This window comes from Lipotes vexillifer, unplaced genomic scaffold (assembly GCF_000442215.2).
Source record: "Lipotes vexillifer unplaced genomic scaffold, Lipotes_vexillifer_v1.1 scaffold352, whole genome shotgun sequence".
Classification (NCBI taxonomy): Eukaryota; Metazoa; Chordata; class Mammalia; order Artiodactyla; family Lipotidae; genus Lipotes; species Lipotes vexillifer.
The window spans coordinates 690,720-715,206 of NW_006776684.1; the positions used below are offsets into that span (position 1 = coordinate 690,720).

Below are 24,487 nucleotides of genomic sequence, written 5' to 3' on the forward strand. Positions count from 1 at the left end.
TCTTTCCCAGGAAGGAGGGAAAGAGAATGATATGGGTGAGCTAATGCTGTAGTTCAGCTTAGCTAAGTATCAGGATTTTAAAACAACTATACTAAGAAATAGAGTGGCAGATTATTTAAATCAAGACTGAATCCCAGTTTTAGTTTTAATATTTTAATATTGTATAACCAGTGACAAATCTGTGCTGAATGGTAATTTTGAGTTCTTATCCATTCAGAAAATATTTATTATGGACTTCTCTGTCAGGCATTAGCTCTGTGCCAGATGTTATCATACAGTAATACGTAGATTCTTGCCCCATGCAGCTTAGTCTTCTGGGAAGATAAGTCATACAAATAGAAACTTCAAATCGTGGGGAGTGTTGAGAGGACTGGTCAGAAGTTAGAGGCAGATGTGTGTATGCGGGGAGGGGGGTGCATCTAAAGAAGACTTTTTAAAAAATCTAAGATTACCAGGGTTTTTTTGTTTTGTTTTGTTTTTTTAATGCTAAGGGGAAGCCAGTTGAGAGGAAGAGGTTGAAAATGCGGGAGCTGGACTGTGTATCCAATAGAACAAAGTTTTGAGAAGGAGAGAAGCGATGATATGTGGGGTGTGTGTGAAGGGCAAGGTTGTTAGCTGAGAGTTAGGGTTTAGTGAGAAGGGCAAGGGGATTTGAAAAGCAAAGAAAGGTAGGAAGTAATTGTAGATAATTGAGGAAAGAGTTCATTACCGTGTTTCTTCATACTTGTTATAATGGGTTTCTGAAGCAAGTGATCTGGAAGAATTAGGTGGTTTTATTTGGAGAAGGAAATGCCTCTCTATATTGGTGATTTTGGAAGCAGTTCAGTTTCTGGTATGACAAGATCAAGGGTAAATCTGTGGGAGTGGTCACCAAGGTGGCAAAGAGGGGGTTACTAGAGATGAAGAGGGTAAGGAACCAAGGAACCAAGGGTTTGAATACCTTTATACCACAGACTTTGAGATCACTGCATGTGATAATAGCACAGAGAGGAAAACTGTGAGCCAGCAGCCAAAGGTTCAGTGTTGCTAGATGGTTGTTAGTAGGGGGAGAACATGTGATACTATTCAGAGAGTGAGAGCTTCAGTAGAACAAGGGATCTTTATAAGAAGGTAAGATAATAGTCTAAAAGTAGTACTGAGGAAAAAGAAGGGTCTCTATCTCATCTCCACCCTGCAGTACACAGTGTATGACTGAAACATCACTCTCTGTTTGAGAGGGCTGTAGCAGAAGAGGTTACCTTACATGGGATAGGAAAGTTTTTACTTAAGACAAAGAAGTAGGGGTGACATTTGTAGAGAAGTCTGGAGGTTCTGTCTTATATGGAATTCTGAAGATGTAGGATTGAGTAATGCATTAATCCATGGCTCTCATGTCTCATTGAAATAAAAGCATGGTAGGTAATGGATAAACAAAAATCATAAAGAGAAAAGAAGTAAGGAAGAAAAGATATTATCATTCAGTAAGAGATTTCAACAAATTTTGGGGAGATTGAAAGTGGGCAAGAGTGGTTTGATGGATAAAACAACATAAAGGAAGTTGGAGCCTGTAGTTCGTTTAAGGAGTCCAAGGTGGGAGCCAGTCTGTCCATTAGAACCCAGGAGAGACTTTGGGCTCAGAGTTGGCATAAGTTACGGAGTACATGAGTAAGAAGTAAAGCTGAAAATGATGAATTAATTGAAGGTCTGTAATCAAAACAGTTATGTCAGCAGCTTCTGATCCTTACATTGTAGAATATAAGCAGTCTCTCAGTCCTGTATCAGAAGAAATTGAATATGCTCTTTGTTATACAAGTTGAGTGAACTGTATAAGGAGTTAAGTCCTCCATAGTATTAGTGCCCTGGAGCTCACTTCAGGGGACCTGGAGCATGACAATAGGCATGCCAGGGGCTTACCCTGCTCTGAGGGGCTTCCGGCTGAAATGGCCCTACTTCTGCATAGCAGAACGGAGAGCCAAGTCAGCTGCCCAGCCTTTTATTCTTACATATGAACAGCATTACTCACTTTTGGCAAAAGTTATTAGAGTCCAGACCTAAGATAATACATAATGCCAAACATATTAGTGGCATAAAAAAGAAAATACAAAATAAACACAAAAACTGCCACTAGCAGAAAATAGTTTAGGCAATAAGTAAGAACTTATAAAAAATACCTCTAAATTAGATAGTATTCTTGAAGAAATTAAAGAGGTTATTATATCTAAAGCAAGAATAGGATGTTATAAAAAGGGAGCAGAGACCAAAAAGTTTCAGTGTAACTATTACATATAATAACTGTTTTATTATTAATTGCTTTGTGATAAATTACCCCAAAGCTTAATGGCTTAATACGAAAAATATTTACTACTTGACATTTTTGGTGGGTCAGGAACTCAAAAGCAGCTTAGCTGGGCAGTTCTGGCTTGGAGCCTCTCATAAAGCTGTAGTCAGGATGTCAACCAGCCATCTGAAAGCTTAATGGGGCCAGGAGACCTCTTCTGTGCTTCCGCAGGTGGCTGGTGGCAGGAAGACTTAGCTCCTTGCTGGAGGCCTCGGCTCCGCACCACATGGGCTTCTCCGTGGAACTGCTTGAGTGTTCCCTGACTTGGTAGCTGACTTTCCCAGAGTGATCCAAAGGAGAGCAAGAAAGAAATCCCAGTGTTTTTCTTTTTGACTTAGTCTGTATGGATATACCCCCTTATTTCAGCAAGTTAGAAGCAAGTCACTAAATCCAGCCCACATTCAAGGAGAGAAAAATTAGGCGCCACTGCTGAAGGGAGGAGTAGCAAAGAATCTGTGGACGTATTTTCAGACCACCACAGCTGCTAATACTTAAATAAGAAGGAAAAAAAAAAGAAGTCCCGAAAAATAAAGTCAAGGAAATGTTTCAGAATCTGTATCAGAGACATCAAGAGATAGGAATTGGAGAGACAGGAACGATGTAGAGAGCCACCACGGAGATTCACAAAGTATCAGCAGAGGAACTGGAGGAGAGGCAGTTAGAGAAATGACAGAAGAGAGCTTCCCAGGGCTGAAAAAGAACACGTGTCTTTCAAACAGAAAGGGCTCACCCGGAACCAACTACAATGAATAGTAATGTTTTAAAAAAAAAAAGACCCGTGCCTAGAGCAGCTTTGGAAATGTCAGTGCATCAATGATAAAGAAAAAGAATCCTGAAAGCTCTCAAGAGAAAGGAAATGGAGATTATGCTGTGTCACATTTCTCATAACATTAGGTGCTAGAATACAAAGGAGCCATGCCTTCAACTTGCTGAAAGAAAATGGTATTGAACGTAGAATTCTGTATCCATCCAAACTATCCATCAAATATGAAGAAAGATATAAAGACATTTTCAGATACTCCAGGATTCAGAGTTTAACTGAAATGCACCCTTTCCTTGAAAATAATTTAAGATACGCACTCCAGCAAAATGAGAGAAAAATTAAGAAAGAAAATCTCGTGGGGTCCAGGAAACAGTGGAAACAACCCAGGAAAATGGTGAAGGGCAGTTCTAGGATGATAGTTGTGTCACAGGCCAAGGGAGCAGCTTGTTCCAGATTGGAACACAAGAACCTAGGGGATAAGAGAAAAGGAGATTTTAAGCAGTTTATAGTAAAAGATGAAAAAGTTTGTGACTTGGTAAAATTATATTACTTAGCGATAAAAGAAAGGCATTTAGAAGTGCTAAGAAGAACAGAATTGTTCAAGAAAGTTGTCATGATTTGAACATGAAGCAAAATTTTAAAATGGCATAATCTTAAAGTAATTGATCGAGTATATGACTTTAATGTAATACTCTATTTCAAGTGGCCTAGGAGTTGTATCATTGGACCAGTAGAAAAGAAAACATAATCCTAACTAACATGCCTCTTAACTTGGCATGAATAATATGTATATGTATGTTGTATTACAATATGTGTATGGTCATAATAATGTAAGCACACTGTTTGTTTTCAGACTTTTAGAATCAACCTAATAGGCAAAGCACAGAATATTTAGTTGTAAAGGAAAGAAATATAATTAAAGAGAAGGTTATGGACACCAAATACCTAATTTGACATAGAGGAGAATTAAGATACTAACACCTTATTGGAGCAAAGATATATATATAATTCTATCATTTAAGCTTAGGGAATAACAAATAAGCCAACTAGGAATAATAATATAGTTATTAAACAGTGGGAAGAAAAAGGGGAGGGAAGTGAAGATGGGGCGTATAAGTGAGCAAAATCCTCGGAGGAAGAAGAGATAGATATTACCTAAATATAGTAAATCAAGAAAAAGAAGTATGAGGTTATTATTTGGAGGTGGACCCCCATAAGAACTAAAATTTGAATGAAAAAGATTGGCACTGGGGGTAAAAAAGGATAAAGTAAGAGAATGTTTCTCCTTATCATATGCCCTTCTGAGTTGTTGCCATATCTTATGTTGATTTTTTAAAACCTGCTTAAAAATGATTTTCCTGTTTATTTTTTAGTGCATTTAAAAATTTTATATTAGAATTTTGTTTCTAGCTAACCTGCAATTGTTTAAGTAAGAATTTGGCTATGGGTGAGGTTGAAACTTTCTGGGTTACTAATTCTTTTTTTTTTTTTTTTTTAATCATTGTCTTTAGTAACACCATCTGAATGTCTGACTTGTGTCTTTTCAGGATCAAAGCAAGTTGGAGAAACTCCAGCATCTGGAGACTCCTTAGATGGCACACCTCGTACTCCCAGTACCGTCTTTGACTTCCCACCTCCTCCATTAGACCAAGTGCAGGAGGAGGAATGGGAAGTGGAAAGGTAATTCCTACCTTAGGGGTATGATACCTTAGGGGCATTTAGAACATTGCTTAAAAGTTTTCCACTGTATAGTATACCTACACTCTGTAGCATTTTTCCCCCATGTGTTTTTTGGGGGAAGAAGTGGAACTTACTGGTAGTAAATACTAGATATAGGTACTGAAATGTTTTTTAATTTATTTGACACTAAATCATTGCAATATCCAGAATTATTTATCAGCCACTGTAGTTTAACACAATTTTGGGTATCCTTGTCATAAATTTCTTGATTTCCGTTTTGTTTTTGTGTTGACTCTCTGTTCTCCATCATTTTAGGGTGACTGAACATGGGACACCAAAGCCCTTTCGAAAGTAAGTATTCCTAGAGTGGCTTTCAGTAGGGCATATTTTAAGAAATATGTCTTTTTTCCCCAAAGTCCTAGTTTTAAAGGAAAAGAAACCCTGTACACAATTCTGTTAGTATAAAAGAAATTTCTTAATAAACACAATTATTTAAAAGATATTTATAGAGGTGTTGACAACACACGTAAGCTGTTTTGTAAGAGAGGATGATGTTTCAGGCTCTGTGCTAAGCAGTACTTAAGAAATATGACTGATTTACTGTAGTGTAAAGACTTGTGCTATTTCCCATTGTCCATGTGATATCCTCAAATAGAATCCATTATTTTTTCTTCATTAGGTTTGACAGCATAGCTTTTGGAGAAAGTCAAAGTGAGGATGAACAGTTTGAAAATGACTTAGAGACAGATCCACCCAACTGGCAACAGCTCGTTAGTCGAGAAGTGTTATTGGCACTAAAGCCTTGTGAGATCAAAAGACAGGAAGTAATTAATGGTGAGTTTAATTAGTTTTTGTTGTTGTTATTCACATATATTGAGTTTCATTAGAGTTAAACCAACCCCTGAGCCTTGGAGTTTGCTTCAGAGTGTCTGCTGCTAGCCTTTCCTTTTGAACAGAGAGGAAATGAAACTAATAGATCGATGATCCTTGAACTTTCCAACTTAAAAATGCAAATGATTGTATGATTCTTATTGATAATCTAAAAGGAAAATGTGTTTAGCATTCAGGTTATTTAAAACTCATAGCATTATAATCTTAAACTTGAAAAATCATTGAGACAACATTTGTCCCATCACTTTACTTTCAGGCTAAGTTATTTTTATGCATAGATTGTAAATGAGGAAGCTAAGGCTCAGGCTGAGTGGTTGAATTAGTCAAGATCATACAGCTGATAAGTGATTGGAAGAAAACTAGAATCTAGGTATTCCTTTATCCTCGTGCATGTTCTTTATTTTATCCTAGCATATATGTGACAGAGAGATGACATGGAAGCTGTACCTGCTACTGTCTTTAGGCTGTGATTTGAATAAATATCCTTCCTGTCTCTAGCAGCATTGAGACATAGTGAGATTATAAAGTCTGACCTCAGAAACAAGAGTTTATAGGCAAATTAGGTAACACAGAGTGCTATTATTTCTGAAGAGGGTTCAATTCAAAGTCTGTATGCTATGTGGGCTTACAGTTTTCTAATGCTGTAGTTGTGATTGGTTGGTGCTACCAACCAATGGATTTTGGAGTACATTGTTAAGTTTTAAGTACAAAATAGTTTTGACGATATTTTTCATTTGCCAGTATTTATAGCTCTGTAGGAGAGTTTAATGTAATCAAGAAGTGACTTCAGAGATACTATATCCTTTCAAAACTACAAATAATTATTATATAACTCATTTGCTACTTAATTTCAGCTAAAGCCTATGTTTGATCCCATTCTAAGTAAGGTAACATTTTATATTTCCTTTTTTTCCTGCTTAGAATTGTTCTACACTGAAAGAGCTCATGTTCGAACATTGAAGGTTCTAGATCAAGTGTTCTATCAGCGAGTTTCCAGAGAAGGAATTCTGTCACCTTCAGAACTACGGAAAATTTTTTCAAACTTAGAAGATATTCTTCAACTTCACAGTAAGAGAAATTGACTCTGATCTTTTTCCCTAACATTTCCAATAGATAAAAGATTGTGAGTATGTAAAGGGACCATAACAGTAAAATCTTATAAATGCATCCATGTGTTAGCTTTCCTGAAATTATATAATTAAATGTGAGCATAACATAAAGAAATGATTGGATCTTTGAATTTCTCCCCAACCCTTTACCCCCACCCCACGCCCCCATCAGCCTTTTTTATACAAAGTGTTAACACAGGACTTAGGGCCTAAAGTCAATGCCCGAGATGAAAAACATGAATAGTTAAAATTACCCTTGGAAATTCCCTATTGATTACAATATATATGTTTTTAAAAAATATATTCTGTATAATAATATATGTATAAATATATTTTATAGATAGTAATATACAGCATATAATCCCATGGTGGGAATATTTTCAGGAATTAAATTATTTTATTGTTTTGTTGCTTGGAATGCTTGAGTGAATACATAAAGAATCAGTCTTGCCGGCTTTCCCTGGTTGTAGTTATCTTGGACTTTTGTAGGCAGTGGTACCAGTTCCTCTCTTTTTAAGTCACTGTTTCTCCAGGACCCTTAGTTTTCAGTCTATCTTTCGTCAAGGATGCCATCACCACCTACCAACACCCTCCCACCAAATGCTCCTTTGTGGGTGATCCTAGGTCTCACCAGTGTGCACGGACACATTCAAGCATGATGATGTCCATTGCCTGCGAACACACACATTTTGAGAGGAACACACACATTTTGAGAGCAACAGTGGACGGAGTCACCTATACAATTGAACTTTGTTTTTTATGAACGTGGTTGGTTATAGATGGAGTCTTGAGGTTAAATGCGTATTTGATGCACCTATACTGTGTATAATGTGCTAGTTTCCACATTGTTTTATGCTTTGGCAACTTTTTCAGATAGAACTCAAAACATTTAGGTTTATAGGAATTGGGTCCAGATTTATATTTAAGGCCATCAGAAGCAGCTATATGCTACTCTGAAACTCCTTTTTTTTTTTTTTTGAAAATTTAGGTTCGTGGTATTACCAGTATCTCAGCCTGAAATGAATGTATGCTTAATGTTTTTCATTGATTTGTTTTCTCCCTTAGTTGGGTTGAATGAGCAAATGAAGGCTGTTCGAAAGAGGAATGAGACATCTGTTATTGATCAGATTGGGGAAGATTTGCTGACTTGGGTAAGGAGATTTGCTATTTAATTTAAAAATTTTCATAGACACTCGATCAGATTCAAGGTTACGTTGCTAACCTTCCCAAGTATGCCAACTCATCCATTTTGCAAAGCTAATGTAAAGATGAAAAGGGGTCCAACTGTGTATTCTTACTTACTCTTCTAATAAGTGCCCAATCCACTGCATGCTCTTTTCTCATCGAATTAAAGATACTCGTTCTTTGTGTTTAAAAGAATGTAGAGTAACGTGGATATTGATAAAAAATAATTTAACTGATATAGAATTTTAACTGTCCTCTGCTGTCAAAATCTCAGAATTGTACTGTAAAACATTAGACAATTGTAGATCCAGAACTACCATCACAAAAGTAGAAAGGTGAAAATTACTTAATCTTATGTACCAGGAAAGAGTTCAGAGACTGTAGTAGCTGTTTGTCAAATTGTATTTATCTTTCCAGCTGACTCTTTATCAGTATATACTCCATAATATATACTTATGTGCCAAGCACTGTTCTAGGTACTGGGGATGCAGTAGCAGTCAAAACAGATATGGCTCCTGCGCTAGTGGAGCTTACAGTCAATGGGAAAAAGAAAATTAAAAAACAGTCGTTAGTTATTTCAAGTGTAATTAGTGTTACCAAAAGGGGAGAATACAGGTTATTATGGGAATAGATAGCAAGGAGACCTGAACTGGAACATACAGAAAATCTTCCTAGGGGAAAGTGGGTTTGATCCGGACATTTGAAGAAAGTACTATAGTTAAGGCTGCGAATAATAGTAAAACATGTGATGTTGTTCTCAAAATTTTAACACTGGTTGAACAAGAACTGTTTAGCTGTGCCGACAGATATTTACTTCAATATGTAGACTGAGGAAATGTCACAAGATTTTGGTAATTTTACAATGATAACTTTTTGGTAATTTTGCAACGATTGATAATTTTACAATGATTAAACACTAGAAAGTTGACTAAAACAATCTCGATCCTACTCCTTTCATTGATGGTGAGACCGTGACTCAGAAGCTACTAACCTGTTAGTAGAGCTCTTCTTAGCCATTAGCCACTTGACACGTAGAACAAGGTCAGGGAATCATAATCCAGTCTCATCTTGCATTTACTGAACTTTCCAGAGCATTTTCTCCTTAGGCCCATGCTGGCATCATTGTTATTAAGGAGACTTAACTTCCTTGAAAAATCCAGCTTATTCTGTGGCTACTCTGTGATGGTGGGACTCATTTTGTTCCTTGATCTCTGAGTTCTGTTGCCTTGGCAGCACCCTACTCAACTTGAAACAGAAAATTCATAGTATGACATAGTGTAGCATCAATTTTCTTGTTAAGTTTGGATTAAAAAGTTGTAAGTCATATGGACTTAACGATATCAATCTTGATTCCTAAGCAGTTTAATTTGCATCTCATAAAAATAATGTTTAACACCAAGTGTCTGGTGAGATTCATCATTAATAAGGTACAGAAGTACATCGGTCCTCTTACCACAGTCCTTTGGACTGCATAAATCTACTACATGGTAAAATAAAGTGGAGATACCTCTTAAAAGTGGGACCACAAATTTATTTTAGAACATTCAAAAAGAATTGTATTCTTGACCAATGTGATATGCCTATAAAATGTTGAGGAAAAGCAGAATGGACTAACCAATTTGGTTAGTAGCTGCTAGGTACAAAGGGTTAATTTAGGGCAAAGCGTTGGCCAGAAATACTAAAAGCAGAAATCATAAACAGGTGTCTAGATTTACTCTATTTTTTTTTCTTTTTTTTTTTTTTTTTTTTTTTTTGTTCCTCAGCTTACAACGGGTCTACATTCTGATAAACCAATCGTAAGTTAAAAATATCTTAAGTCCAAAATGTACTTAATAGACCTAACCTACAGAATGTCATTAACTTAGCCTAGTCTACCTTAAACGTGCTCAGAATACTGACATTAGCCTACAGTTGAGCAATATCATTTAACACAAAGCTTATTTTATAATAAAGTGTTGAATATCTCATGGAATTTATTGAATATTGTACTAAAAGTGAAAAGGAAGATGGTTGTAAGTGTATTGGTTGTTTACTCTCATGATCATGGGGCTAACTTGGAGCTGTGGCTCTTTGCTGCTCAGAATTAAGAGAAAGTATCTATGGCATATTAATAGTATCTATGGCATATTAATAGGTGGTGGGAAAAGATCAAAATCTGAAGTATGGCTTCTACTGAATGCATATCACTTTTGCACCACTGTAAAGTCCAAAAATCATTAAGTCATACTATCATAAGTCAGGGAACATCTATAATTCAAACATATGTTTGAGAAATATTAGACTCATCTGACCATCAAGACAATTAAATTGTCAAGGAGAATTAACTTTCCTGTGTTAATCACAAGGTTTCTTTTATAAAAATGCTTACAATACATGATTTTCAAGAAAGCTCTTATGTTTTTAATGTAATTCACATCTAAAAGAATTTTGACTTAGTGCCTAGAAAGCAATTTAGCAAGCATTTTCATTTCTGAAGGGAACACTAAAACTCTCCCACAGCATTAGTTCTTGAGAAAGAAAAAAACCCTGCAAGAAATAGATTACTGCAAAATTTATTTTATTTTATTTTATTTTATTTTGGTTAGAAGTACTTTCCAAGACATTGAACTTTGTTTTTTTTTTTTTTTTTTTTTTTTTTTTTTTTTTTTCGTGGTACCCGGGCCTCTGACTGCTGCGGCCTCTCCCGTTGCGGAGCACAGGCTACGGGCGCGCAGGCCCAGCGGCCATGGCTCACAGGCCCAGCCGCTCCACGGCATGTGGGATCCTCCCGGACCGGGGCACAAACCCATGTCCCCTGCATCAGCAGGCGGACTCTCAACCACTGCGCCAACAGGGAAGCCCTACTCTATTTTTTAAAAAATAGTTTTGGAGAAATTTTTCCAATATTGGTCCCTTGAGGTCACCTTATGTATACTTATGCTGCTAGTAAAACCACTGTAAAACTGCTTAAGGCTAGGGCGTTATTTTCTTTTGTAAACAGCCACTGTTTACTAGCCACTGTTAGTAATTGCGTGACACCTGGATTGACTAACATACCAAAAATGCTGCCAGTCTCATCTCTAAATATGTTGAGTGTTATATTTATAATAGAATAAGAATACAACATGGGAGCAACCTATTAGAATATCACTTTGTATGTGTCATAGTTGAAGAAAAAATACTCTGAATTTAACTACAAACGCCCTTCAAAAGGATGTTTTACAAAATGCCTTCGTGTATAAACTTTTGGAAATATGGCTTTAAATGGGATATTTTTATGAAAAGCTTCTTTATAAACCATAAAGCAATTACTACAAGTATAAAGGTGGTTTTAAAAATCATTTATTCGACCTGTACTTATAAAAATACCTATTATGAGTGAAGCACTTGTTAGGTGTCTTATAAGAAACCTTAAAATCATGGCATATGCAAACTTAAATTTACAAATGAAAAATATCAGTAAAAAGTATAATGTTTAGTAAAAGAGCGTCATAGGCTCATGAATCTTCCCCAAGAGAAATTCAAGGGATGGATCCCTACCTTCTACATAGGTGAAGCAGCAGTGATTTAATTTTGTTGTGACCCAGAAAAGTTATGACCTGCCCCGGATTTCACAGTAAGAAAGTAAGCTAGAATCCCAAAGATTTTCTTCCTAGAGCAGTAAGACAGTAATTTTTGTGAAGGTGTCACATTCTAAGAAAATCAAATTTAATCCCAGTCTTTAAGCATTTTGTGTCTCATATTCCCCCAAATGTCAACGTTTCTATCTGATTTAGAAGTGGAATAGACTGAAAAAGTAATAAGTTATGGTAGAGGCTACAAGCAAGAAAACATTGGACGATGATCAGGAAAGGTCTGGATATGCCAGGGTCAGACCCTTTTTAATGGAGAATCATTGATAATCCACATAAAATGTGTAGATGTCTGTTTCTTGTCACTTGAGGATACTTATTGGACTATTGGAAGGATTGTGGCTGTCTCTTATTTTGCCTGGCCTTATATAAACTCAGTATCCCATTCTCTGTTGTGTTCTTTGCGTTCTTGGCACAGTTCAGTGGACCCGGGGAGGAAAAGTTGAAACATGCTGCTGCTACCTTTTGCAGTAACCAACCCTTTGCCCTGGAAATGATCAAGTCTCGTCAGAAAAAGGATTCTCGATTCCAGACTTTTGTACAAGTGAGTTGAGTGTGTCATGTAAGAAAAAAGAAACGCAATTTTTTATCAATTATGGAACAAACTAGGGGAATCCTAAGACTAAATTTTTTACAAGGATTATATCTGTGTTTATGTTTTTAAAGCCATACATTTTCTCTTAAATTACTGGAGAATATAAAGATGATACTGGAATGGTGAATAATAAAGAATATGTGGCAGGATTACAATACTTGACACAGAAGTCCACATTGCCATGGAGATACTGTCAGGAAATGGCCCATGTACACTATTAAAATAATACCGTCAAAACATCAGAATGGCCTTATATCAAGCCCAGGGAAGAGCATAACAAGCAGTGATGCTTACTAGGGTATATATTGGTGTAGACCAAGGGTCAGTAGACTGTAGCACACCAGCCATATCCAGCCTCTTCCCTGTTTTTGTAAATAAAGTTTACAAAGCTGTATTTACACAGTTTGTATTTTATTGCTGTATAACAAATTACCACAAATGTAGCAACTTAATGCAAATGTATTATGTCACAGTTTTATAGTTTAGGAGTACAGATATAGTTTATCTGTGTCCTTTCTTCATGCTTTCACCAGGCTGAAATCAAGGTATCACCTGCAGCTGCAATTCTCATCTGCCACTCTTCTAAGTTTACACTGGTTGTCAGAAGAATTCATTTCCTTGTAACTATAACCGGGAGCCCTGTCTTCTTGCTGTTGTTGACTAGGAACTGCTCTCGTCTCCTAGCGAATGCCCAAATCTCTTTGCTACGTGGCCCTTGTAGGCAGTTTACAAGATGGATGTGTCCTTTTCTTCCAGGCCAGTAGGAATGTGTCTCTCTGACAGAGCTTTCTTTTAAAGGCTCCTCTGATTAAGTCAGACTCACCTAGGACAATCTCCTTTTTGATTGACTCAGAGTTAACTGATAGTCACCTAATCATAGGAGTGATGCCCCATCATATACATAGGTTCTGTCCACACTCAAGGGGCAGGGGGGATTATATGGTGTGTACACCAGAAAGTGAGAATCTTGGAGTCCATCTTAGAACTCTTCACTACACATAGCCAAGTTCATTCCTTTACGTATTGTCTGTGGCTGCTTTGTGTTAAAACAGCAGAGCGGAATAGTTGTGACAGAGACGGATGGCATGCAGAGCCTAAAATATTCACTATCTGGCACTTTACTGAAGAGTTTACACAACCCTATTACAGTTCAGCTGATATATCGAGACTGGTGATCTATTGTGCCTACTTGGAGTGGCAGATAGCAAATTAACTGACTAGCTTTTGGTAGGAATGCCAGTCGTTGAAAAATGTAACTAGATTTTCTTAATATGTGAAGATAAAACTTTTTTCACAAGAAAGCAGTTCTTAGAGTTGATTATGGATGCTCTCAGTCTTTGCTTGAATAGATAACACAGAAGCCATTGGCTGAGTGATAAAGGCAACGTTATGTGATTAAAGGAGAAAGCAGAAGTGTATTGTGGCAGTGGTATATCTTGGCAGGTTTTAAATCTTGATTTAATAACCAGAACTGTGTTGCTGTAGATAGTTACATGATGAATATGTGGTATGTGTTAGGTAATCATAGTCCTAATAAGAATTACAAATTCACTTATTTGACTTTAATTTTAGGATGCTGAGAGTAATCCACTGTGTCGTCGTCTGCAGCTGAAAGATATCATTCCCACCCAAATGCAGAGGCTTACTAAGTACCCTCTTCTATTGGATAACATTGCCAAATACACAGGTACAGCATTCTCACTGAAATTAAAGAGCTTAGGAACAACAACAACAACAAAAACACATATTCCGCTGAATACTCTCTCACAGCATCCTGGTGTCTGGACATTGAATTTCCAAATAGCACAGCAAGATATTCTAACAAGATTCAATCCAGTCTTCTTTGGGCTATTTGATTTAATGTACTCAGTTAATAGCTCTAGCACAGGGTTTAGCAAACTCTGGATCACAGGTTAAATCTGGCTCACCATGTATTTTTGTAAATAAAGTTTTATTGGAACATAATCATACTCACTCGTTGAAATGTTGTCTCTGACTACCTTTGTAATACAGCAGCAGAGCTGAGTAGTTGTGACAAAGACCACATGGCCTATAAAGTGTACAAAAAAAGCTTACCAATACTTGCTCTAGCATATATCATATTTGCTTTGAAGAAGACTTATACTGGGTTGCAGAGATGTTTTGTATCTACATATATGCTTTCATTAAGTCCAGCCAATGCATATATCATTCCAACTCTCCTGTTTTGAAACGTGAAGTGAATCTGAGTTTCTCAATTGAGCTTTAGGCTCTTATACTTGGTTCTCATTAATAATTCTTTGCAATCAAACCCCTGTTTCTTATGCCTGGGAATTTGAAAATACTCATACATGTTAACTTTTATACTTTAATATATTTATTGAGTATAGTTGGACTACTGTTTGGAGGATTTTGTAATGTTGAATCTTCTGATTTTGGTATTCTTTACCAAAATAGAACCTCAACATAATCTCAACACATTTTGGTGAAGTTCATCTTCTTTTAATGATACAAATGTTGTAAACTATTTTCTTTCTTTAATATAATACCAAATTCAAAGAAACATTTTGGAGTTATTTTCAATTGTTTTATCATTCAAAATATATTGTTTAATGGGTCCACGGTCCATAATCATGTAGGCTGTGCACTTTGATAGGGGGAAAGGGGTCCCATTTATATAGCTTACAATGTGAATGAAACCCACTCCTTTGGGTGGGCCTGATACTTGATATAAAGCATCTCTCCTTGGATTTGGTTTCTTTTTAAAGGTTAGTATTGATGCTTAAAGTACTATGATAAGAAGTCTTACCTGTCCAAAGACTACCTGAATTGAGATTCTGCTGTAGGATTTTAGCCTGGTATAAAAATATTCAAGGTCTTGGACTTCCCTGGTGGCACAGTAGTTAAGAATCCACCTGCCAATGCAGGGGACACAGGTTCGATCCCTGGTCCGGGAAGATCCCACGTGCCACGGAGCAGCTAAGCCCGTGTGCCACAACTACTGAACCTGCGCTCTAGAGCCTGCGAGCCACAACTACTGAAGCCCGTGCGCCTAGGGCCTGTGCTCCTCAACAAGAGAAGCCACCACAGTGAGAAGCCCACACACTGCAAAGAAGAGTAGCCCCCGCTCGCTGCAACTAGAGAAAGCCCGTGCACAGCAACGAAGACCCAACGCAGCCAAAAATAAAAAATAAATAAATAAAAATAAAAGTTAAAATAAATAAATAAAATATTCAAGGTCTTACTATGCTTTTATAACTTGAAATAAAGTGGCATCTCATTTATGTATATACTTACATTCTTTTCTTATTTCCTCCATTTTACATTTTGGATTTCTTTGCGGTGTTTAGAATGGCCAACAGAAAGGGAAAAGGTGAAGAAAGCTGCAGATCACTGTCGTCAGATCTTAAATTATGTAAATCAGGCTGTTAAGGAGGCAGAAAACAAGCAGGTAAGAAGGAAAAAGCAAGAAGACACAGGATGACAGTGAGAATAAGAATATTAAATTCGTGTTACCTGGAATCTGTTATTACATAATTGAAGGGCGGGATATTTGTTAACTATTCATGTAGTAGGTGGGTCCAGATCAATTTGGGATAGAACATCAGAGTTGTATTTGGCTTTTTTGAGCATCTCTAGCTGCTTGTTTGCTCATTCATTCACTCTGTTGGTGAGGCTGTAGAAAAACGGCAACTTCCAAATGCATTGTTTGGAGTGTAAAATGATAAAAACCCCAGAGGACAATTTGGCAGTTTATACTTAAATTAAAAATGTACGTATTCACACGTCCATTCTTTGATCCAGCAATTCTCTTCCTGGTGATTTACCCAAGAGAAATGAAGATACATGCCCATAGACTTGTACAGGAATGTTTATAGCATAAACCAAATGAAAATATAGTCATAAACTAAAGTAATACTAGCAGTAATGGATGACTCTCACAAACATTATACTGAGTGAAAGAAACCAGACCCAAAAGAGTACAAATACGTAATTCTATTTATGTGAATTTCTAAGGCTAAACTAATTTATGGTGGAAAAAATTGGAGAAATGGTTGTCACTGGGGATCTGGGGACAGAGATTAGCTAGGAAGAAGTATGAGGGAGGCTTCTGAGGTGATCGATGGTCATATTTCATATCTTGATAGGAGCTTGATTACACAGGCATATGCATTGGTAAAAACTGGTGGAAAGGTATACTTAAAATATGTACATTTCACTGTATGTAAATTTTAATTTAAAAAAAGAACTGTCAATAAATATTGAGCTCTTGTTAATGATATGCATGCTAAAATGTTTAGAGATAAAGTGTGTTATATCTGTAACTTATTTTGAGACACATCCAAAATATAAGTTGGATTGACGGATAGATAGAGGGATGAATAGATGCATAGGTATATGATAAAACAAATGTAGCAAATGTTAGTTGTGGAATGCAGATGGTGGGTATATGGGTGTTTACTATACACATTCAGACTTTTCTGTATATTTGGAAATTTTTATAATCTTGGGGAAAAATGTACCCTTTAGTCTAACAGTTGTTTCTCTAGAAATTTATTCTAATATACATGTCCATCAGTAAGGTGTAGTTAAAAAAACTATAGTTCATTCACAGAGTTGAATACCATGCAGCCACTGGAAAAGTAGACTACTCTCTCTCTATGTGCTAACGTGGAACAGTCTCCAAGATATATTGATGACTGATACACACACACACACACACACGCACACACAGGGAGAGAGAGAGAGAGAAATGTGTATATGAATATATTGCACTACCTTTTGAATGAGTAATACACGTATGAATGTATTATGTTACCATATATTTCTTTTTAAAAAGCTATATCTACACGCAGCAGAGCCAAGCATGCTTACATCCATATGTATTCTTTTTTCTTAGAGCTTTTCTCATAGGCTACCCAAGAAATGGGTATTAGAGGTTTCTTCTTTAGGGAAAATTGGGGCTGGGAAGGCAAGAGGACAGGGTTAGAGGGAGACTTACTGTTTATTGTGTGCCTTGTATTACCTTCTGAATTTTGTGCCATGTACATTATTTACGTATTTAGAAAGTAAATACGTGCTAGTTAGCAGCCAGAGTTTGAAAAGAAGATCGGAAAAGAGCAGCTGACGCGGGAGGAGGAAAGTTAGGAGAGGTAAAATCACCGAAGCCAGAAGAGGGGAGTGTTTTAAGGAAGAGTGGGTTGTCGGTTGTGTCTGAAGTTGCAGAGAGTTCAGCAGAATGCAGGTACAGTGTCCATTTGATTTAGGAGCAGGGAGGTCATTGATATCCAGAGCAGTAACCTGAGCTGTGTCCTGTCTCATTTTCAGCGCTTAGAAGATTATCAGCGTCGCCTTGATACCTCCAATCTGAAGTTGTCAGAGTACCCAAATGTTGAAGAGCTCAGGGTAAGGGATGGTCTAATCATAATTTAAAACATAAAATTTGCTAAAGACTTGGCAGGTAATTAACATCTCAGTGGGAACATACATCATCTGAAGGAGTTCTTGCATCATAGATCGTCTGTATTTATGGTTCGGTTCTTCCTTTTAAATGTCTTGGTCTGTGTGAGGATTGCTTTAGTCTTTCAGTAGGGGAGTATTGTATGTGAAACTAACTTTTTGTGACAAGGATTTGTGGGAGACTAAGGAACATTTCTTATTATTAAAATTAATTTTATTGTGTTCTGTAGTTTGAATAAGAGTAAGGCTGTTTACTGGTGGGAACTTTCCAGATTTCTGAGTAAAGGAAGATAATTATTTTTCTATGAAGCTCTTCAAAAGCATAAAAGTTGAAACCGTTACAGGAATGATAGTAAAATATTTATTAATTGCTCCTTCTAGTACGTGGAGCTTTTGTATTGAGTAACTTAGGATTTTAAGTCTTTCTTATACTGTTTCACTGGTTGTTCTGGCAGATTTATTTGGTGGCTGTTAAAATAGACTTTTATTTATTTATTTTAAGAGCTTATCAAAAAGCATGCTAATATGCTGAGCCCCTTAACTTCCAGAGAATGAGATTTTTCTAGAGCTACTTATGCTAAAAGATGATTCTCTTATTAAGTTATTAATATTTAGAGCAAGCCTCAGTACTACCTGGACTTCTGTGAAATGCTATTCCTTAGAACTTCTTTTGGAATGAGAGCCTAGATCAGAGGCTTCTTACAGATAAGCTCTACATCATCCTCATCTAGTTATTCATAGAAAAAATAAGGAAGGGGTTGAGAATCTAGTAGCTGAATATTTGCAGCTTCATTTTCATTAGCTATTACCATCTGTTTAGAGTAAAATTTGGAAGACAGTACTCCTGAATGTTTTTCTACAAGATGCTTTTTCCTTTCTAGGAAATTTTATGCAGCTTACTTTAACCTGATTTTTATTCCATTTTCAGTAGTTGACGGATATCAATAATAGTGAATGTAAATGGTATCTTTTACAGTAAGAATTTCTGGAAAGGAGACTAAATGGAATATCATCTCACTAAGTGCTTGGAAATAATTTGTGTGTAATTCTCTTTATTTTGGCAGAATTTGGATTTAACAAAAAGGAAGATGATTCACGAAGGGCCATTGGTTTGGAAGGTGAATAGAGATAAAACTATTGGTAGGTGTACTGTCTGTTGGTTTGGGGGAGAGTGGAGAAAGGATAAGAATAGGAAGTTTTCCTTATGCCAAAGAGAAGAGATAGCCGTTCACATTTTTCAGTGACAGCAGTCAGCAATGGTACTTTGTGTTATTACTCATTTACAGAAGATCTGCTTATGTTATTTTGTTATATGTGAAGCATGTTAAATACTCATTTAGGGATGAAGCAGAAAATTTTCTCATGATTCAGTCCTGTCTCCATCCTTGTATTCTAATGAGTCTCAGCTTCCTTTAAACCACTGTATCTCAGACTATCTGTGGTGAAGAACCAGAGTGTTTTTTATCTCTTGTCAGTCACAAACTGACACTTTGGTGTAATACATTAAAAATGAATTATTAAAAAATGAAATAAAAAAATACAATAGCAAGTACATTTTAAAAATTTACTAGACTTAACAGAAATCAGTTTTTGATGTCAGATTGTTATAAAGTTTATAAAACACATCTCAATTTCTGTACTGATCACCTCTCCTACATTTTTATTTCTAGATCTATACACTTTGCTGCTGGAAGATATTCTTGTATTGTTACAAAAGCAGGATGATAGACTGGTGTTAAGGTGTCATAGTAAGATTCTGGCATCTACAGGTGATAGCAAACACACATTTAGCCCTGTCATCAAGTTGAACACAGTGTTGGTTCGACAAGTGGCAACAGGCGAGTATGTCTGCTGAATGATGCTAACCTCCAGGTCCATCGTAACGTAGCATAAGATTCTCAGTGTCGCTGAGGTAGCACAGCTGGCGTAGAGTTTTGTTCCTTGTATGTATTCTTATACAGATTAAATGAGATTTATTTACCGCTTAGAACGTGAATACCCCCAAATTATTCAGGATGCTTAGATTCTCTGAATAATTTTCTGCATTTGAAAATTTTCTGCATATTACTTTGATCTTTATGTCATGTTCAAATCATTGATGACACTAGTGAAGACAATGAATTGGAGGTAATCCCACTGAAAAGGTTTCATTTTTTGATAAGGTGGGGAAAAGGCAAAAACTGAAGAAGTAGGTGTGGTTTAGGTTTTTAAAAATCGGTTCCAGTTCGGAAGCTACATATTAACTGTACTAATAAGGAGATCCCCTTTAAAACTTGTTAGTTCCATAGTGCTAAGATAAATTTATGACCTCTTTTCTCCAACACCCGCTGAATGTTACTGACTGTTTAGCAAAAGGGCAATTCAGAATAAATGCAAAAAGAGCAATCGTGTTTATAGTTCAGTAATTTAGATACATTGACACTTTCTTGTTTTTAATAAATTACTGTGGAATTGGTGCTAGCTTTTAAAATCTTTGTTTTATTAAAGTATATACTACACATAGTTTAACATACAATAATTTGCACAAATTTTAAGTTATAGTTTGATGAGTTTTACAAAGTGAATGTGTGTTTACAAAGTGATCAGGTGTAACCTTTACCTAGATTAAGATGCAGAATAATACCAGGACCCTAGAAACATCTTTCCCGGCCTCTGTGGGTCATATTGTTAGAGTAATTTTTGTCTTGTTTTCCCAGATAACAAAGCTTTATTCGTCATCTCCATGTCTGACAATGGAGCCCAAATTTATGAACTGGTGGCACAGACAGTTTCTGAAAAGACTGTGTATGTACTGGATATAGCTACCTTGCTCTAATATGTTTTATTATCCTGCATATAATATTCCACAATTTAACTGCTTTTGTAAAAGGACTTTGAAAACCAAAAACTATGTGGAAATAAGTACTTCCTCTATATTCTTTGAGAGGTGTTCTTCTAAGAATTTGTTCCTTTTTAGATGGATCTCTCTTATTTTGATTCTATCCTATTGAAAGTATCTTTCCTAAAGAAAAAATGCTCAGAAGCTTCAAGTGAAGTTTTTTTCATGGGTAGTGTATCCATAACGTTGTTAGGCTTTATGATCTCTACTTAATAGTATGTCACCAAAATAAAGATATTCTCTGGCAGAAATAGTGTTTTTTGACTGTTGGTTTGGTTTGGTTTCTGGTATGGTTTGTTAGTTTTTATTTTTGCTTTCTGAGTGTATTTAAAGTGTGTTTCTTTTTCCTTTTCCCTCCTGTGTTTTGTATTCTCTTCAAACTTCCTGCAGCTGGCAGGACCTAATCTGTCGGATGGCTGCATCAGTGAAGGAGCAGTCCACAAAGCCAATTCCACTGCCACAGTCACCACCTTGCGAGTGAGTGTGCCTTTGCTTCTGAGTAGGAGCGACTTTGTGGTTTTGGTCAGAGAAAGAATGGATAATTCTTAACATTTTGTTGCACTGATGTTTAGGCACCTCATGAAGCTGAAAGATTTTTTTTTTCCCCTTCCATAGAGGAGACAATGATGAAGAACCTCCAAAATTACAAGTGGAACATCATGGCATTTCAGTCACTGGTCTGCAGAGTCCAGGTAAACTGATCTGTTAAGTTAACCTGGAAGAGTGGAGTCTACATATTACTCAATAAAATGTGAAGAAACGTTAACTCTTTTGGTTTATGCAGGATCTGGCATCAGCTATTCACTTTAACAAACTTGGCTTGTGCGCCTTCTGTGTACCATTATCACACCGCACTAAGTGCCATGTATTTTACTTAGCGGACAATCTCTGTAGCTCATGCGGTTATTTTTTTCCAAATATTTCCTGAATGCTTCACGTTAAAAGTTTTGTTAAGATATGTTCTACTTTTTCTGTTCCATTGAACAGACAGAGATTTGGGATTAGAGTCTCCTTTAATGTCGTCAAAACCTCAATCTCATTCACTGGATACCTCTGGGAAATCGGAGGTGGATGATCTCTTTGTGGCTGAGAGACAGTTTGCAAAGGAGCAGCATGCAGATGGAACTCTAAAGGAAGTTGGAGTCAATTATCAGATCACAATCCCAGATCCACACTTGCCTGTCTCAGAAGAACGGTGGGCGTTGGATGCACTAAGGAATTGTAAGTTGTATTCATAAGTTAATACAGATACTTATTAAGCACCAGAGTTTTATAATGTACCATGAATTTTCCCTTCAAGAATTTTACAATCTAGTTGGGAAGATGAGAGGAAACTTTCCCTCACCTTCTTAAGTAAAAAAACATTATAGGTATGTCAAAATTGATCTGGTTGGTGCGACCAGAGGAGGGAGGCATTAGAAAACAAGAGAGACGTGATTATTGCCTCGAAGAATGGGTAAAATTCAGATAGGTATTTGGCAGAATATATAGAAGTCAGTCAGACAAGAAAAATGGTAGGGCCAAATAGGACCAAAACACAGAGGCAAAAACTCTGAGGGTGTTCAGAGAGCAGTGGGTAGGGCAGGTGGCCTGGGGCAGACCGCACAAGCTAAAGGAGTCATGGGGGACAAGGTTAGGAAGGTGGAGGACGCGTTGTTGAGCCCAGCTGTTGTGGACCTTGAAGAGCAGGTTGAGTCCTCCAGACTTGAAGGGTGGCAGAGGCTGCAGGGTTTTGAGGACTTCTTCAGGCTACAGATATTCTTCTGTTTTCTTATGGAGATTGTAGTATTCTTCACCACGACCCATCCTTCTCGCATATGCACTCGCACACGCACGCACATGCACACGCATACGCACATGCATACGCACACACACGAATGGGTGGTCCTTGCCACTTGGTTAGCCACCCACTCCCTCTCCAGCCTGGTTGAGAACCACTGCTACAAATGGGAGTGGATCACACGTCTCAGGTGTATTGGAGGTGGGAAAAAGGCTGAGAATGATTGCTTTAGCTGCAGAGAAAAAAGCATTTGAAGTTGCTAAGCTAGGGTGTATGACTAATGGAAAAAGATTACTCGGGCCGAGAGCTGTGAAAGGATTTGAATGGGAATAGAGTTGGAGTGGAGTGGTCTGGGCTTGAGGCTGAAAGGGTTTGGGCTAGAATGGTGTTAGAAGAATAAAAATAAAGTGAGAAACCAACAAATACTTAAAACAATTGACTTCTTTGGCTGTGAGGGCAAAGGTAAAGGACTGTTTAGAGATAATTTCAGTATTCTTGTCAGAAATAAAAATTAGAAAAGACCACCACTGCTACACTTTCTTTTTTCCTTCTTTTCTTTGCCATAGATTATGGACTTAATTTTAAAACATGTTGAGATTATGGTAGTGAATGGCAAGCCATTTAAGAGGAAGGATGAGCAGGAAGTTGAGAGTTTTAAGACTGGAATTTTGGAGGAGGTCAGGGAGAGAGATGGATCTGAGTGTCAAAGCCATAAGTATTCATAGCGTCTCTCTCAGGAAGTGACTGCAGAGCAAAAAGAAGGAGGGTCAAAGACCCAAACCTATGTGGAAACTTTATTTAAAGAGACAGAAGATAGAAATTAAGGCCGAGTTGAAAGTACGGAATTGGTCAAGTTCTTTAAAACCTAATTTATTCTAGACTCATAGAGTTAACAGTGGTAATGATTTCTGATGGTTCCACTGACATTGTCCCAGTGTCCCTCTCATTGTGTGAGTGACCTCACAGCACACACTTGCCCGTTTAAAATTAAATCCATTCTATATTCAACAACCAAAGGAAGCTGTGGTACTAGTGAGGTCATTTTTAAAAACTAATAAATATTTCCTTATCCTTTGAAATTATGGATGCTACCAAACATTGGAATTAAATTTACAGGGCAGTTTTATTTTCTTCTTCACCATTTAAGGAGATTCTTTGGGTTATTATCGATGATAAAATAAATGTTCTCTGTGTCTAATAAAATTAGAAAAAAATAGTGCCTATGTAGATAGTGTCTGCTTCTGGAAACAGCAGAACTTTCAGGTTCTTTTGTCTAGATTAACACGGCTTTTCAACAGCCTTTTAAGAAGTACCTTTGGGGTATTATTCCAGTTATATGGTAGAAAATGTGGAGGTAGGCATATAGGAGAATAATAAGAGAATCCCCACTGAGAATTCTTAAATTTTTTTAAAGACAAGTTTGATGTCAAATTTTCTCTAGATGGTGTTTTATTTCATTTCTCAAAACAAAAAATGACTATGAAATTAATATTTTTGCCTGTATGTTACTAAAAAGGTACTTACTTTAAGAGAGAATTGATAATTCCTCTGATTTAATCCTGTCAGTTGGAGGTTATAGTTGTGAATGCGTGTGTTTTTCCCCCCTTCCTAAATCTTTTAGTGGGTTTGTTGAAGCAATTGCTGGTACAACAGCTGGGTTTGACTGAGAAGAGCACTCAGGAAGACTGGCCACATTTCCCAAGATGCAGGACAGCCTCTCTGGGGGTGCAGGCAGACAGTGGAACCCAGAAGCCTGACAGTATTAAGGCCTATCATCCTTGTGAAGGACAGATGCCCTTTAGAACTGGAACTGGTGACATTTCAACTTGTTACAGTCCACGGACTTCAGCTGAATCTTCTGCTCCACGGGATTCAGTGGTACTGGCATTCCAAGAGAGCCAGGCAAGTAACATTTTAGTAATGGACCACATGATTATGACCCCAGAGATGCCTCCCGCAGAGCCAGAAGGGGGTCTTGATGAGAGTGGAGAGCACTTTTTTGATGCCCGTGAAGCACATAGTGATGATAATCCATCAGAAGGTGATGGAGCAGTTAAAAAGGAAGAGAAGGATGTTAATTTGCGCATCTCAGGCAAGTTCCTTTCACATTTAAACTTTGATTTCAATCATTGTTATTTGTCCTATGTGCTGGATGTCGCTCGGGTATCCAAGCATTCTCTCTCGTGTGTGTGTGTGTGTGTGTGTGTGTGTGTGTGTGTGTGTGTGTGTGTGTGTGTGT

At 37.1% G+C, this 24,487-nt stretch overlaps 1 protein-coding gene across 1 annotated transcript in view; it reads left to right on the forward strand.

Moving 5' to 3' along the window:
- ARHGEF12 (Rho guanine nucleotide exchange factor 12) overlaps positions 1-24,487 on the forward strand; it is a 146,254-nt gene that overhangs the window by 118,987 nt on the left and 2,780 nt on the right. Inside the window, 17 exon segments of the mRNA XM_007450617.1 lie at positions 1-35; positions 4,628-4,760; positions 5,076-5,111; positions 5,440-5,594; positions 6,573-6,719; positions 7,826-7,911; positions 11,975-12,100; positions 13,724-13,838; positions 15,481-15,581; positions 17,459-17,536; positions 18,655-18,730; positions 19,261-19,428; positions 20,287-20,374; positions 20,859-20,945; positions 21,084-21,160; positions 21,456-21,689; positions 23,870-24,340. The exon segment at positions 1-35 is cut by the window's left edge and continues 14 nt beyond it. Of these exon segments, the coding sequence (XP_007450679.1) occupies positions 1-35; positions 4,628-4,760; positions 5,076-5,111; positions 5,440-5,594; positions 6,573-6,719; positions 7,826-7,911; positions 11,975-12,100; positions 13,724-13,838; positions 15,481-15,581; positions 17,459-17,536; positions 18,655-18,730; positions 19,261-19,428; positions 20,287-20,374; positions 20,859-20,945; positions 21,084-21,160; positions 21,456-21,689; positions 23,870-24,340 (2,213 nt within the window).